At 38.5% G+C, this 13,899-nt stretch overlaps 1 protein-coding gene and 1 long non-coding RNA gene across 2 annotated transcripts in view; one reads left to right on the top strand and one right to left on the bottom strand.

Moving 5' to 3' along the window:
• LOC121880019 (organic cation transporter protein-like) overlaps nucleotides 1–13,872 on the top strand; it is a gene marked incomplete at its 3' end in the record, with an annotated part of 49,692 nt that extends 35,820 nt beyond the window's left edge. Inside the window, 6 exon segments of the mRNA XM_042386970.1 lie at nucleotides 9,970–10,138; nucleotides 10,482–10,629; nucleotides 10,834–10,928; nucleotides 11,582–11,841; nucleotides 12,383–12,567; nucleotides 13,724–13,872. Coding sequence (XP_042242904.1) covers nucleotides 9,972–10,138; nucleotides 10,482–10,629; nucleotides 10,834–10,928; nucleotides 11,582–11,841; nucleotides 12,383–12,567; nucleotides 13,724–13,872 — 1,004 coding nt within the window.
• LOC121880020 lies at nucleotides 12,023–12,321 on the bottom strand. The gene is made up of 3 exons (XR_006091486.1): nucleotides 12,266–12,321; nucleotides 12,116–12,235; nucleotides 12,023–12,060 (listed from the first exon to the last, which is right to left on the bottom strand). It is a non-coding gene; the product is annotated as an uncharacterized LOC121880020 (long non-coding RNA).
• Nucleotides 13,873–13,899: the final 27 nt, after the last annotated feature.

Below are 13,899 nucleotides of genomic sequence, written 5' to 3'. Positions count from 1 at the left end.
TGCCCAATAAACTAGCCCCCTCGCTGGGTAACTCTGAATATGACAGTGCCTAAAAGTGTTACCTACAGTGCTTCCCTGGAGAGGATTCATTTAATATTCTCTCGGATCTTATCCATGTACAAAGTGTTCATAGACAAAGCTAAAACACAAAACACAAAGCAGTGTTTCTATCAAGTCATGCCACTTAATAATTGCTGGAACATATAATGAACAAAATAAATTACTAGAATATAATTATTCAATCTGGACTCAAAGACTCATGCAAGGTAGCTATCTCACTCAGCTGGTAGGGTTTCTATTTTACTTTTTTTGTTTTCTGTTTTCCCCCACAACCTGGAAAAACTACAATAAATGCTTTACTGACTTTCCGTTGAGAGGTTTCTTGAATGCACTAGCACACTCAGCTAGGTGGTATTCCCAATCAATTCAAGGTGTTTAGACTAACGAGGCGGTTTTGGACCCCAGCGTTATTGGTGTCACCCTACCACAAACCCGCAATAACACCCAATGTCCTTACACTGAATTCCTGTAAAATTTTGCCCATTAGATATGTTTATCTTACATCTACTGAAGCTTATCTACTCTGCGTTTTCGCTGAACAAATACTTGCTTGCAAGAAAGGTTTGATTTCGCTTGGAGAGTCATGCAAAATTATGTTTTCGGGGTTCAGAAAGGGATTTGTCACCATCAGCCCATACATATGGATTCTGATTGAGAATACATCGGTTATTTTGTTATTTCTTTTTAATTTCAAGTAATTACTGAATTATGACTTGCTTATACAGGTTGACAATCCATTATACGAAAACCTTGGGGCCAGAGGCATTTTGGATTTCGGAATTTTTCGGTTTTCAGATTTTTTTTTTTTTTTTTTTATAATGTGCATTAGCCCACCCAGGCATAGATGACTGACCCACATGAGGTCAATATAATAATAATAATAATAATAATAATAATAATAATAATAACATAGGTCTAGGTCGTGTTTCTCACTTTTGATCATTTTTTCATTCTTGTACAGTATTTCTTTATTATTATTAATATTATTATTATTATTATTATTATTATTATTATTATTATTATTATTATTAGTATTAGTATTATTATTATTATTATTATTATTATTATTATTATTATTACAGTACTCCTGTATTATTGCTTTTATTAATTTTATTATTATATATTATTATTATTATTATTATTATTATTATTATTATTATTATTATTATTATTATTATTATTATTATTATTATTATTATTATTAATGTTATATTATTTTATTTTGGTTTACGTATTTTTATTAAAAATTTTATTTACTATGAATAATTATTATAATTATTATTACTATTACATTTTCTATTTCAGTGTGGGTCAATGATCTATGCTTGGTGGGGCTAAATCTGTTAAAAAAATTGCCCCAGGCAACCGGTTTCAGAGCACTGGTTTTAGATTTCGAATGGTTGTCAACCTGTAGTCATGTTTATCTGTCACATTAAAATGTAGGCGTGGCACAAATTAGACAGGAATAAAACTAAACGCGTAAGGGAAGGACTCAGAACACGCATTTTGTCTTAAATGTATATTACGCGAACAGTAGAAGTATAGAAACAAAATGGATGATATTAAGGCCTGGTATGTACCGAAGAAACGATATAATTGCATCTAACAAAACATGGATTCCAGACACACGGAATTACTAGTCGAATACCAAATTGCGGGTTACAAAACTGTTCCATACCGATAGGCAGACCAGAAAGTGAGGCGGAGAAGGCAATCTATGTTAGGGATAATCTGAAGTGTGAAATAAATAAGGAAATAAAACCGAGAGTGAATACAAAACACCTGGATAGAATTAAGCGACGTCGGAAAATTAATCACAGGAGTAATATATAGACCCCCAATCTTGGATAGCTAATGAGCGACTTCCTATTCAGATGAAATGCTTAGGGCTTCATACACAACAAAGTCTTATAGGCGACTTTAACCTTGGCCAAATAGATTGGACTGTCCTTACGGTAATTCCAGAATCAGAGGATTTTCTCGAGACGATCCAGGACTGTTTCCTTTTGTCAATGATATAACCGAACCCACACGGGCATAATATAGATTGGATTTAGTTCTTGCTCGAAACAGAGGAAAACTCATTAGCAATGTCGAGGTAGGAACGAACCTAAAAACAGCGATCACAAAGAAATTCGATTCCAGTTAGATTTTCAGGGCACGAAGGAAAATCGGTAAACGCGATTGTAAGGCAAATCTTGGACAGTTGTGTTGAGCAGCGAGAGAGTGGGGAATGCGCTTGGCCGTGCACCTGACAGATGATTAACCGACCTGATAATGAGATTCGAGGATTGCCGGAAGTTCTTACCGGTTAATTAAATAGTGAGTTACTTAATGCACAAAGGCAGAAATATACTATACAAAAACTCAGATCAGACAACAATGACCCTAAATGGATAAATAATTATTTAAAGAACATCATTGGCCAAAGGAAGGCTATAGTAGAAGGATAAATCGGCGAAATTCACTCTGGACTATTGGTAGGGTATTGGCGAGTAGGGCTAAAACCGAGATAAGGAAAGCAAAGAGGAATAACGAGGTAAGGATAGCAAGGAGGCGAAGACAAACCCCAAAGGATTCTACCAAATGTATCAAACTAAACACGAGAAAGAAGATTAACAACACGGTCAGACCTCGCCAGCCTCACTGATATCACGGTAGCTATTAAGTACCTAATGAAGAGCCAACAAGCCACCACCTTCAAAAATTTAAACACGATACCTCGAGGCACCGACTCATCAGAGAGGTGGAAGAAAAACAAATTGGCAGATAGTAGTGACTAGTAACGTATGTTAGTAAGGAAATAGACAAACTAAAAGCCTAATAAGTCACCTGGTCCCGATGAGATATTTCTACAGAGTATTAAAGGAATGTAAGGAAGAGCTTAGTATGCCTTTAGCAAAGTTAGCTAACATGTCCTTAAAAACAGGTGAAAATTTCAGAATCCTGGATGATAGCGAATGTAAGTTAATTGATTTTCAAGAAGGGGGATAGATTCTCACTATCCTCTAAATTAATTTCCAATCAGTCTAACATCAATAGTAGGCAAATACAAGCAATCATTTCAAACTCTATTCCTGAAATCACCTGGAGAAGCACAGATTGGATCAATGATTCAGCCATGGCTTCACAAGCGGATGTTCTACTTAACTAATCTATTAACATTCTCGCCATCAGTTTTCGAATCAGTGGACGAGGGCAATAATTATGATGTGTATATCTCGACTTAGCAAAGCCTTCGACAGAGTCCCCTACGAAAGACTAATTAGAAAGGTAGAAGCTCATGGCATCAAAGGTGACAACTAAATGGATTAGGCGTGGTTACAGGACAGGAAACAGCGAGAGCATTAACGGCACTAAGTCCCACGGAGCAACGTCGTCACAAGTGGAGTTCCCCTGCTCAGTACTTTGACCATTATTGTTTACGTATACATAAACGACAGGAGGCTCGGCATAGACAGCAACATAAGTAAATTTGCTGATGACACTAAAATAGACGTGTTATCAAATCTTGACGAGGACTCTCGGCAACACTACAGGAAGATCTAAACAAATTTTTCCAATGGTCTGAAAATGGCAGGATGAAATTTAATGTCGACAAATGTAAAGTACTCCAGTATAGGAGATAAAACAGGGAAACCAGATACCAGATGAACAATACATAGAGAAATCCGACTGGTGAGAGAGAGATTTAGGAGTAATGGAGGCGAGAACCTTAAGCCAAGTAAACAATGTGTTTTTGCTCGTACCAAGGCTAATAAAGTACTTTGGGTTCATACAAATGGAGTGTTAGTTACAAGACTCTACTATATGAGGATCATCCTAAAATTAGATTTGTTTTAGAGACCACACCTGATTACGTGAGTTCAGTTCTCTGGGTCACCGGGGTATTATAGAATGATATAGAATCTTGCAAAGAATCATGAGGAGGAATGGACAAGACTAATCCCGGGGCATTAGGAACCTTGAGTATAGAGACAGGTTAAAGTATCTGACTTGCACCCCTCGAGACGTAGAGCGAGGGGCGACCTGATAGAGGTGTATAAGTGGAAGCTGCAGGGCTAAGCAAAGGACATTGTAGCCACCAAATTATCCAAACCAGAGCGAACCTGTAACAATGGTTTAAATTAGACAAATTTAGATTTAGGCGTGAAATAGGTAAACATTGGTTTGGAAACAGAGTAGTGGATGAATGGAAACAAGTTAGGATATGGGCCCGCTGCAGTTTCCTCCATTCTTATGTTCTTATGTTCTTATGTACTATAATACGGTGAGGCGACTAGCATTGCTTCATTCGTTCATTATAATGCTAGCTGGGAGTCTGGTTGTGTTTGCTAGTAGAAAACTATTCTCTAACCTACCATTTAATTTTCTGACTATGTGAATTTTCTTCACGAGTGTAGAATTACAGATTTAAAATATTATGCTGGGTCTCTGGTGACGTTACGGACAGTCGGGGAAATAGCGAGGCGAAATTTGATTAGTGTGACTGTGAGTGTTTCCTCTCTGTACATTGGCTCAATTAGTCAGGGTGTCAATCGTACTGGGAATGTAAGGCCTTCCTTACTCTCTAAAATATTAGCAAACTTGAATTATCCTATCTGGTACTTATGTCTTACAAATTTTAGGCTACGGCATGTGTCAACGTTGAAATAGACTCTATAGAGCAGTGGTTCTTAACCTTTTTTGAGTCACGGACCCTTTTGAGAATCTGGTGAAAGCTATGGAGCCCCTCCCTAGATAAATGCACATAAACACAGCTTTGCGTGCAATGAATATACTTTATTTTATTGAAAATTCATTGCCTCATACAGTATATGACATACACAAAGTATGAATAGAGTAAACAATCTTAACAAAGAATTATGTTTCACACTTTTTTATGCAAAAATTAAAGGCCACTCCATACAAAAATGAAATACAATCATCTTGTGCAAATTAAACAAAACAAAACTTTAATTCTGCTCAAAAGTTCATTTCAATGAGAAGGTTGTTGTTGTTTGGCTTGAATATAAATGTTAAATTTGTATCTGACCTTCACGGACCCCCTGAAGTGATAACCGTGGTAACATTATGAGATGTACTTATTACTACCATGCTATTGTACTATTCCAGATGATACTAAATGTTACATAATACTGCCTTGAGATAATGTATAGTATATATCAGGTGCCTCAAAGAGAGCTCAGGTTCTCAACTGGCTCAGCCATGTTAATATTGTTATTATTATCCACTCTGTATCTGTATTTTTCTGGCTAAATAAACTGTTACAATTCAATTCAATTCCATGGACCCCAGGTTAAGAACCCCTGCTATAGAGCCTCTTGATATGGTCGCACATGAGTTAAGTTACCCTAGTATAATGGTTTGTTTGGCAGCCCCCTGTTTCCTCACACTTTACCCTTGCGGTGGAGTGTGGAAACGGTTTATATATTTTCTCAGGAGTTAGTCTACGTCTAGCTAATTTTTCGTTAATATACGTATAAACACGATAAATTCTCAATGCGATCTTATATATATATATATATATATATATATATATATATATATATATATATATATATATATATATATATATATATATATATATATATATATATATATATATATATATATATATATATATATATATATATATATATATATGTAACCGGTCGGAATTTGCTGGACTTTAATTTCTCACTTGACTTGGGGTTTATTAAAAATTAATAGATGGTAATGGCAGTGGAAGCGCCCCTTTGAGAAAAATCCCGAACCAGCACAAGAACACTTAAATCTACTACACAAAATGAATTGTCCGTGACCCGTGGAAGGATAGCGTCTGTGACTGGGATGAATGAGACACACTGTAAAATTTAGACACTTATATTCCCTCCAACACTACAAACACAATCAAATAATGGTACACCAATATGCGCACCTCTTAACTTAAACTTAAAACACTACTCTGGGGAATAAAAGTTATAAATGACATAGAAATTATTAGAAACACAGGCAACAATAAATTTGAAGTATTAAGAAATGTTAATTGCACACATGAACAGGCCTTAAGGGCTTTCACAAAATAATATCAGTCACTTAGGAAATGGTACTAAAAAATAAGAAATTAAATACTCCACAATGAATAGGCCTTAAGGGTTTTCAACAAAATAATATCAGTCACTGAGGAATGGTAATAAAATATAAGAAATTAAATACTCTACAATGAATAGGCCTTAAGGGCTTTCAACAAAATAATATCAGTCACCGAGGAACTGGTAATAAAAATTAAGAAATTAAATACTCTACAATGAATAGGCCTTAAGGGCTCTCAACAAAATAATACCAGGCACTGAGGAAATGGTAATAAAAAATAAGAAATTAAATACTCTACAATGAATAGGCCTTAAGGGCACTCAACAAAATTATAGCACCCCAACAGATGCACACTTCCTAACCTAACTTAACCACTACTCTGGGGAACAAGGTTATACTTGAGATCAGAATTATGAAGAACAATCAGATGCATTAAAAGAATCAAATCACAGTATCACTCTGGTTCCACTTAATGACACAAACATTCAAAAAAACACTACTATCAAAATTATTTAAGAAATATTAAACTACACACGTCAAGATAATATCAGTCTGAGGAGTGGTGTTAACTACACCCGTAATAAGGAAGATAAAATGTTCCTCTAGGTATCTCCTAGAGTCCTAGACTCACGGTCTCAGTGTGTGACCATTAATATGCTCAGATAGCCTCAGTGTACTCCCAGTGCGTCCATGGGCAGGAAGAGAGTGAGCCAATCAGACCTTGTGCAGTTGAGAGGAGCTTTAGCTTCCCGTTAGCTTAGTGAAACCCTCTTGCTAGATTCCCTCAAGAGATCCTTTGGTACCCCGCTAAAACAGTGACAGGCCTACTCTGATCGGTCCAATGGCGACAAACGCCACCCTCAATCATCAACGGCAGTCTCAAACGGCAGTCAATCTCTCGCAGTCAAACTCCGGTCAACTCCGGTCAACTCCAGTCAAGTGGGTTCTGACGGAAACCCTGAAATGAACTCACTGTTAGCTCTAGTTTACTTTACCACTGCCCTATCTAACCCTGTCTGAGATCGAATGAGACTTACTTGTTATACTGCAATAGCGCAGCACAGGTGACTAGGCCACGTGACTATTTCTGTGACAGACGCGCAGGGACGTCTTGTTTTGTATGAATCCTCCCTGCGACTGAGAGAGAGGCAGCGTCGCGTCTCCTCAAGGCGTTAGCTTAGGTCTACGTGACATATTTTCCGCCTAACTAATAACTCCGTGGGACACCCGTAACATTATTCAGACTGCTAAACGATCTATAATAATTTCAAATTCAATAATAGTCCCTTAACTTCATGAATCGCATCATTATTAATTCGGTAAATTACATTTAATATCATATAGGCCTAGTTCCGCAGTCTCTCGCTACGAGCAGGCAGCGCTCCCTCCCCTCAGATGACCTTGAACGCTCAGTATCACTCATGGCGGGGCATTTGAAATTACTCTGAAATTTCTGAATATTACATATATATATATATATATATATATATATATATATATATATATATATATATATATATATATATATATATATATATATATATATATATATATATATATATATATATATATATATATATATATATATATATATACACTCAGCAGTGAAATAGTTGCAAGTGTAAAGTTAGGTTTAAACGTGCATAATTATGATTAATATTATTATAAAGTACAGTGCATTCACAGCTACCTGTATCAGATGTCAACAAGAAGGTATGTGTGTATGTCGAAAGACAGAATTATATGCAACATTTTCATACTTTATCATATACGACCTAAAGTATATAATAATGTTATTAAACTGATAAAGGAGCAATATCAATCTCAAATTAAGATTCCATCCCAGTATACTGTAGTGGACGTCTCCCCTACAACTGCGTATCCGCATTCCAATGCGACAGTATCCTAGCAACCAAACGAGCGGCCCAGGGGCAGGCGTCACCAGATGAGACAGTATCCTAGCAACCAAACGAGCGGCCCAGGGGGGGACGTCACCAGATGCCACAGTATCCTAGCAACCAGCCACCTGCTACGTCTTCCCTAGCAACGGAGTCGAGAAACCGGCGGGTTTACTTCCGGCTGCTGTGTATATAAGCTCTGTCTCTCCATTAAGATTCATTCTGGCCTCGGTTCCTGAACACGCAACACCTTCTCCTCCGCCGCTGCCTGGCGGCCCTCGCTTTTCCTCCGCCTGCCTGACGGTCCTCGCTCCCGCCGGCGAGCATGGCGACCCACCAGCTGTCCTTCTCTGAGCGTCCTCACCAACCAGCTCTCTTATTCTACTCTACGTTCCTGAACACGCAACACCTCCTCCAAGCAAGCTCCTCGCTGTCCAGCTCTCATTCAACCTGGAGGCCAACAACAGGCAACATCTCCTCTAACGAAGCTCCTGCACATCTACCTCCTTCAGCACGCTACTCACCGAACGTGTCTACTGAACAGCTCCTCACCAAACGGCATCTCCAGCACCAGACTGTCTTCCATATAACTTATATTATATAAGAAAACCACCACCTTAGAGTTTCCATCCATCCATCCTGAGTGCTAGACAACATAATATCACGAAACCCTACAATACCTTCAATAATTGAAATTAGTCCCAAGAGCCACGTTGTAAGTTATGATATGGCTGCTTCGTCATTTGAAATTTGTTTAGGGATTCTTAAAAAAAGAAATAAAAAAATCGAAGAATCTGCATTGTGTTTGCACATGGTGATTACTTTATGCATCTACAGACGGTCTTTATCTGTACAGTTTCCACTCTCTCTTTGGCCATTGTCTTTATAGGAGCTTAAGTAGGCTTTTGGGGGTGCTGCCGCCGAGTATACTATACAGAGCTCACCTCCTACCCTAAGGGTCGCTGGTTTGCGTCCATTGTACCCTCAGTTATCAATGGGCACCTAAATCTACAGTTGGGGAAGTGACAACGGTCAAGTCCGGTAACAGCCATGTTGCTTAATCTACATACTGCTGTATCCCAACTGCGACCCGCACTTTCATTTGGATGTGAGCCAATTAACCGTATTCGCCTATCTCCAGTTTGAGTATAAAAACATTATTCCATATCAACGGTGATAATTTTAGTTATAATCCTGTCATGAAGCAGAAACTAGCTTGGTTGACCTCCACGTATCACCTCGTGACGTCAACAAATGTGTTTTCTTTAACAAGCTAAGCGAAAAACTTACAAGGTTCCTGTCCGCCAACCAACTCTGCTGTACACACAAACACAACCAATGGAAGGATGTTTTCTCGATCATAAAGATGTTTTGTAAGTAGTTAATCAACACAGCTTCTATCATACAGAAAAAAAGTTTTGTTTAATATTTTATAAAGAAAATCATGTCGATTTAAAAATACTTTAACTCTGTTCGCATTGCGGGAATCAAAAATTGTAAGATGTTATCTGAAGAAAGGTTTATACTTTAGCAAAAAATATAATCGCGATATTCCTTTACTATCTGGTGAAAATTACATTGAACGTTGTTCTATTGATTTTGAAAAAGGAGGGGGTTGATCACCCTAAAGTCACCCTTTGAAACAGTTCGTTTTTTATCTATTTGATTCAAATTTCAGTACAAGTATTATAATTCGTGAGCCTGGAGCCTTGCGCCTCACCCCCTTTTGTTTGGATAAACTAATTTTTCGTAGTTGTCGAAAAAAACAAACGTAATTGCAATCAATTAATTTTCAAAGTAATTGATTACAATGAATTACCTACATTTATTTATTGTAACTAAGCACATTCAAAGTGATTGTAATCAATTAAAATTTCATTGTATAATTGTTCCACGCCGGCATATACCATATACATGTATTGTGGTTGTGTTGCAGCGATGGAGGTATGTGAGGTGCGGATGAGGTCCGTGGTGGGGGTGTTGCTGGGTCTGCCATGGGCTCTGGGCATGATGGTCTGGGGTGCCCTAGCCTATCTTATCCGTGACTGGCGATGGCTGCAGTTTACTGCCTCCCTGCCCTTGTTACTGATCATGGGCCTCCTTTTGTGAGTATTACCTGTCCATACTGCTGTACTGACGAGTGATAGCTTTGTTCTAGTGAGTACTTCCTCCTGGTGCTAGGAGTGCATGACTTCCCTCAGTCTAACTCGAGAGAGGTCTTTTAAGTATATGCGTTTCAAGTATGAATCTACAGTAGTTAATAACTTCTTTTCAATCACTTTGAACCCTATCATTAAGATTCAAGGAGTAAACAGCAACAGTGTCTTGAGGGACTGATGACAAATCCTGCAGTTTTCATCTGTTAATATTTTGTTAACTGTGTTATGAATATTTTTTTTTCGATTATTTCATTATCCCAACTGTCTGTCTTATGTCTCTCTTCTTCAGTCTAATAGACGAGTCACCACGGTGGCTGATCGTGAAAGGGAAGCACGAGCAGGCGCTGAAGGTTTTGAGGAGGGTCGCCAGGCTCAATAAGTCCACCCTGCCTCCCGAAGAAGAGCTACGTCTCATGATGAGTGACATCCAGGCCGAGGTACCCTCAGCAGTTATGCTTTCATCATATACAACATTTCCATGACATGTTTTATTTCCATTTTGTTTGGGTTCCAAAATTCTCTCTGATGTTCTTTTAAATTTTTCGTTTTCATCTTTTTTTAATGAGGATTTGTTTTCTTAGCGATAGTTAGATCTTAGCTGAGGCAGCACTCGCTTCAGACAGTGTTGTCTACTTTAACAGGCTGAGATGTCCAAGAGGGTTTCTCGGGGGAAGGATAAGGAGGCGCTTGGCAAAAAGAAGAAGCGGTGCTCCATTAAAACACCAGCTCTTTTAAGGTGCAACAAAATTCCAGTTAATAAAGAAAATAATGACATATTCTTAAATTACCAATAATATAACACGAATTGACTACTTCTTGTAATTTAGATCATAATCAGTAACCAAATGATATGTCTTATAGTATAGCTCAAGGATCCATCGTTTATTCGTGATTAATTCCAAAACATTTTCTGATACTTTTGATTATGTTCTCTGAACGAAATAAACTACAGGTATTTCCTAAATTGGTGATTCTGTCCGTGTCCGGTGGTTGTGGTAGTTTTGTCTCATGATCGGAGAAATTCCTTCATACTAAACATTTCATTCTTTTACGACGATACATATCACTTGTCAGCATATTTACTTGTCACATATTTTTTTCTCATAAAATAAAAAAATTAAATTTCATAAGTATGAGACTTTCAGTAAAATTTAAAAAAAAATACAGAAGAGGTCTAACATTATGTCTGTAGGAATAGAGAATACCACACTAGGTTACTCATAAAACTATTGGCATTTGTCTACTCTCGCCAACCAGTTGCCACGACCAATAAATCTATAATGACAGACGGTTGATTCTTGCTTTTGCACTTGTGGTCAACTGTTGCTCTCATGATTATTACCACCAATTTAATTAAAGGTGTGTGACTAATTCCTGTCTACTCCACAGTACTTCGAACATCAGACTCATCATGAGCGTACTTAGCCTGAACTTCTTCACATGCAACCTGGTGTATTCTGGCCTCAGTCTTAGCGGGAACATTTACAGCTCTAACCCATTTATTTATGTCGTTATTGGTGGGCTAATGGAGGTACCTGGATACACCCTCACCTCCCCCATAATCGCCCGCTGGGGTAGAAAAATGCCCATCATGATTGGCTTGTACATTTGTGGGGCTGCCCTTCTCTCTCTCGCATTTATACCTTCAGGTAAAGAGCATACTCGTTCATTATTATATTTGTTTATTAATTTAATATAACCGTAACGTTAGGATATACTAGAAGTTTATCTATAACTCCTATACTCTGGAAATCACATAAAATGTCACTCCTTAAAGTTGTTCGACTAGCTTAACTTGCATCACAGAACATTGGCTAACTTTCCCTCTATAAAGATAACCTGGTTGCCCTGTCTTCTATCAACCTGACCTGCCCTCTATCAACACAACCCGGACTGACCTGCCCTCTATCAACCCGGACTGACCTGCCCTCTATCAACACAACCCGGACTGACCTGCCCTCTATCAACACAACCCGGACTGACCTGCCCTCTATCAACACAACCCGGACTGACCTGCCCTCTATCAACACAACCCGGACTGACCTGCCCTCTATCAACACAACCCGGACTGACCTGCTCTCTATCAAGACAACTTTTGCGGACCTGCACTCTATCCACTTGCCCATCTTTCTCACAATCTTTACTCATTCTGCCTTTCTCAAGCCCCTGATAGAATGATCTCGTCATCAGATATCTCGTGGCTTGTGATGACGCTAGCCATGATTGGCAAACTGGCCATCAGTGGAGTCTTTATGATCGTCACAGTGTACGAAACGGAGCTGCTACCCACGGAAGTTCGTCTCCAGGGTGCCTCGGTGAACTGCATGGTGGGACAGTTAGCAGCCACCATTTCTCCCTACGTTATCGATGTCCTGGTAAGTTCTACATCTTCTGTATTACTTCAGGGGGATATCATGTGCTAAGGATGTTTCCTTGGAGGTGTATTTACTATGCAGTGTGCTGTATCTACACTAACATTCCTCTAGGAACCATTTTTACGTCTAAGGCTCTTACCTGATGATTCTCTCAAAGGAAAGGTACAAGAAACTTTCTGTAATGAAGTCGTGCGTATGACCCATCAGTTGTCTTGCCTACTCCCTCGAGCTTAGGCTAGAGAATATGGTAACCTGTAAGTCCACAATAAATCTCTTCTACAACAACGCCTCAGCCAATCTTGCTTTACACATCATATATTTCAGGACACACCGCAAGTCACAGTCTCATTTTGAAATACGATTTGTTTGAATTGGCAAAATGTCTATATAAACATTCATTTTCTTCATAGTCGTTCTTGCTTTTTCCTATAATTTCCTCATTTACTATAAACTGTTCAGTTTCAGTCTAAAATCAAAGTTACCTCTCTCTCTCTTTCTCTGTTCTTCCAAAATAATTTGCATCTTTATAAGTGAAAAGCAGACAATACACCTTGTGACCTTCCTCCTCTCAAAATTAGAGAACCGCTGTCATTCATCGGGGTTTTGTATATTGTGAAAACTCTTCAACCACTAGAAGCACTTCAAAGAGTACATCTAACCTTTATACGTACAACAAGATGCTTCCTTCACCCCTTGGACGTACTCACTCCTTGAATATCTTCTGAGGAATACACTTGTAGATCCTCTCTGAAGATCCCACTTAACCTGCAGACGTAATCTTTCCTTGGACTTACCTGAAAGCTCCAAGATGACCTCCGTAGGTCTTAATAACGATTTGATGTCTTTGAAAGCTGATAAAGGAGTAATTCAAAGGGCTCAACTAACCTATGGAAGTACCCTGCGGGATGAAATAACACTTAAGTACTCTTTGAAGGGTCCTATTAACCCCTGGTTATCTTTTGAAGGGCCCTATTAGCCTTCGACTACCATTTGAAGGTCCTCACTATCCCTTGAAAACCCTTTAAAGGGCCTTATTAACCCTTACCATAGGGCTGACAGCATCAATTGGCTAACCCTTGAATGTACTTCGGAGGTCCCAATAACATCATAATGTTCTATGTCAGGAGTCTCACTAACTCTTTGACGTTCTCCCCAGGGTCCAATACTTTCCTGGTTGCCGTCCATGATCTTCGGGGTGTCATCCTTTTTGTCTGCCTTGAGTGTCCTAACGCTGCCGGAGACTCGGTTGATGGCAATGCCTGATACCATCAACGACCTGGAGGACGTATTTTCCAAGAAGAAAAAGTAAGACTTTGTTATATTTTATTTTAT

Source organism: Homarus americanus, unplaced genomic scaffold (assembly GCF_018991925.1).
Source record: "Homarus americanus isolate GMGI-L3 unplaced genomic scaffold, GMGI_Hamer_2.0 scaffold30108, whole genome shotgun sequence".
Lineage (NCBI taxonomy): Eukaryota > Metazoa > Arthropoda > Malacostraca > Decapoda > Nephropidae > Homarus > Homarus americanus.
Note: the sequence above shows the minus strand (reverse complement) of the source record. Positions and strands in the feature narration are given on the sequence as shown.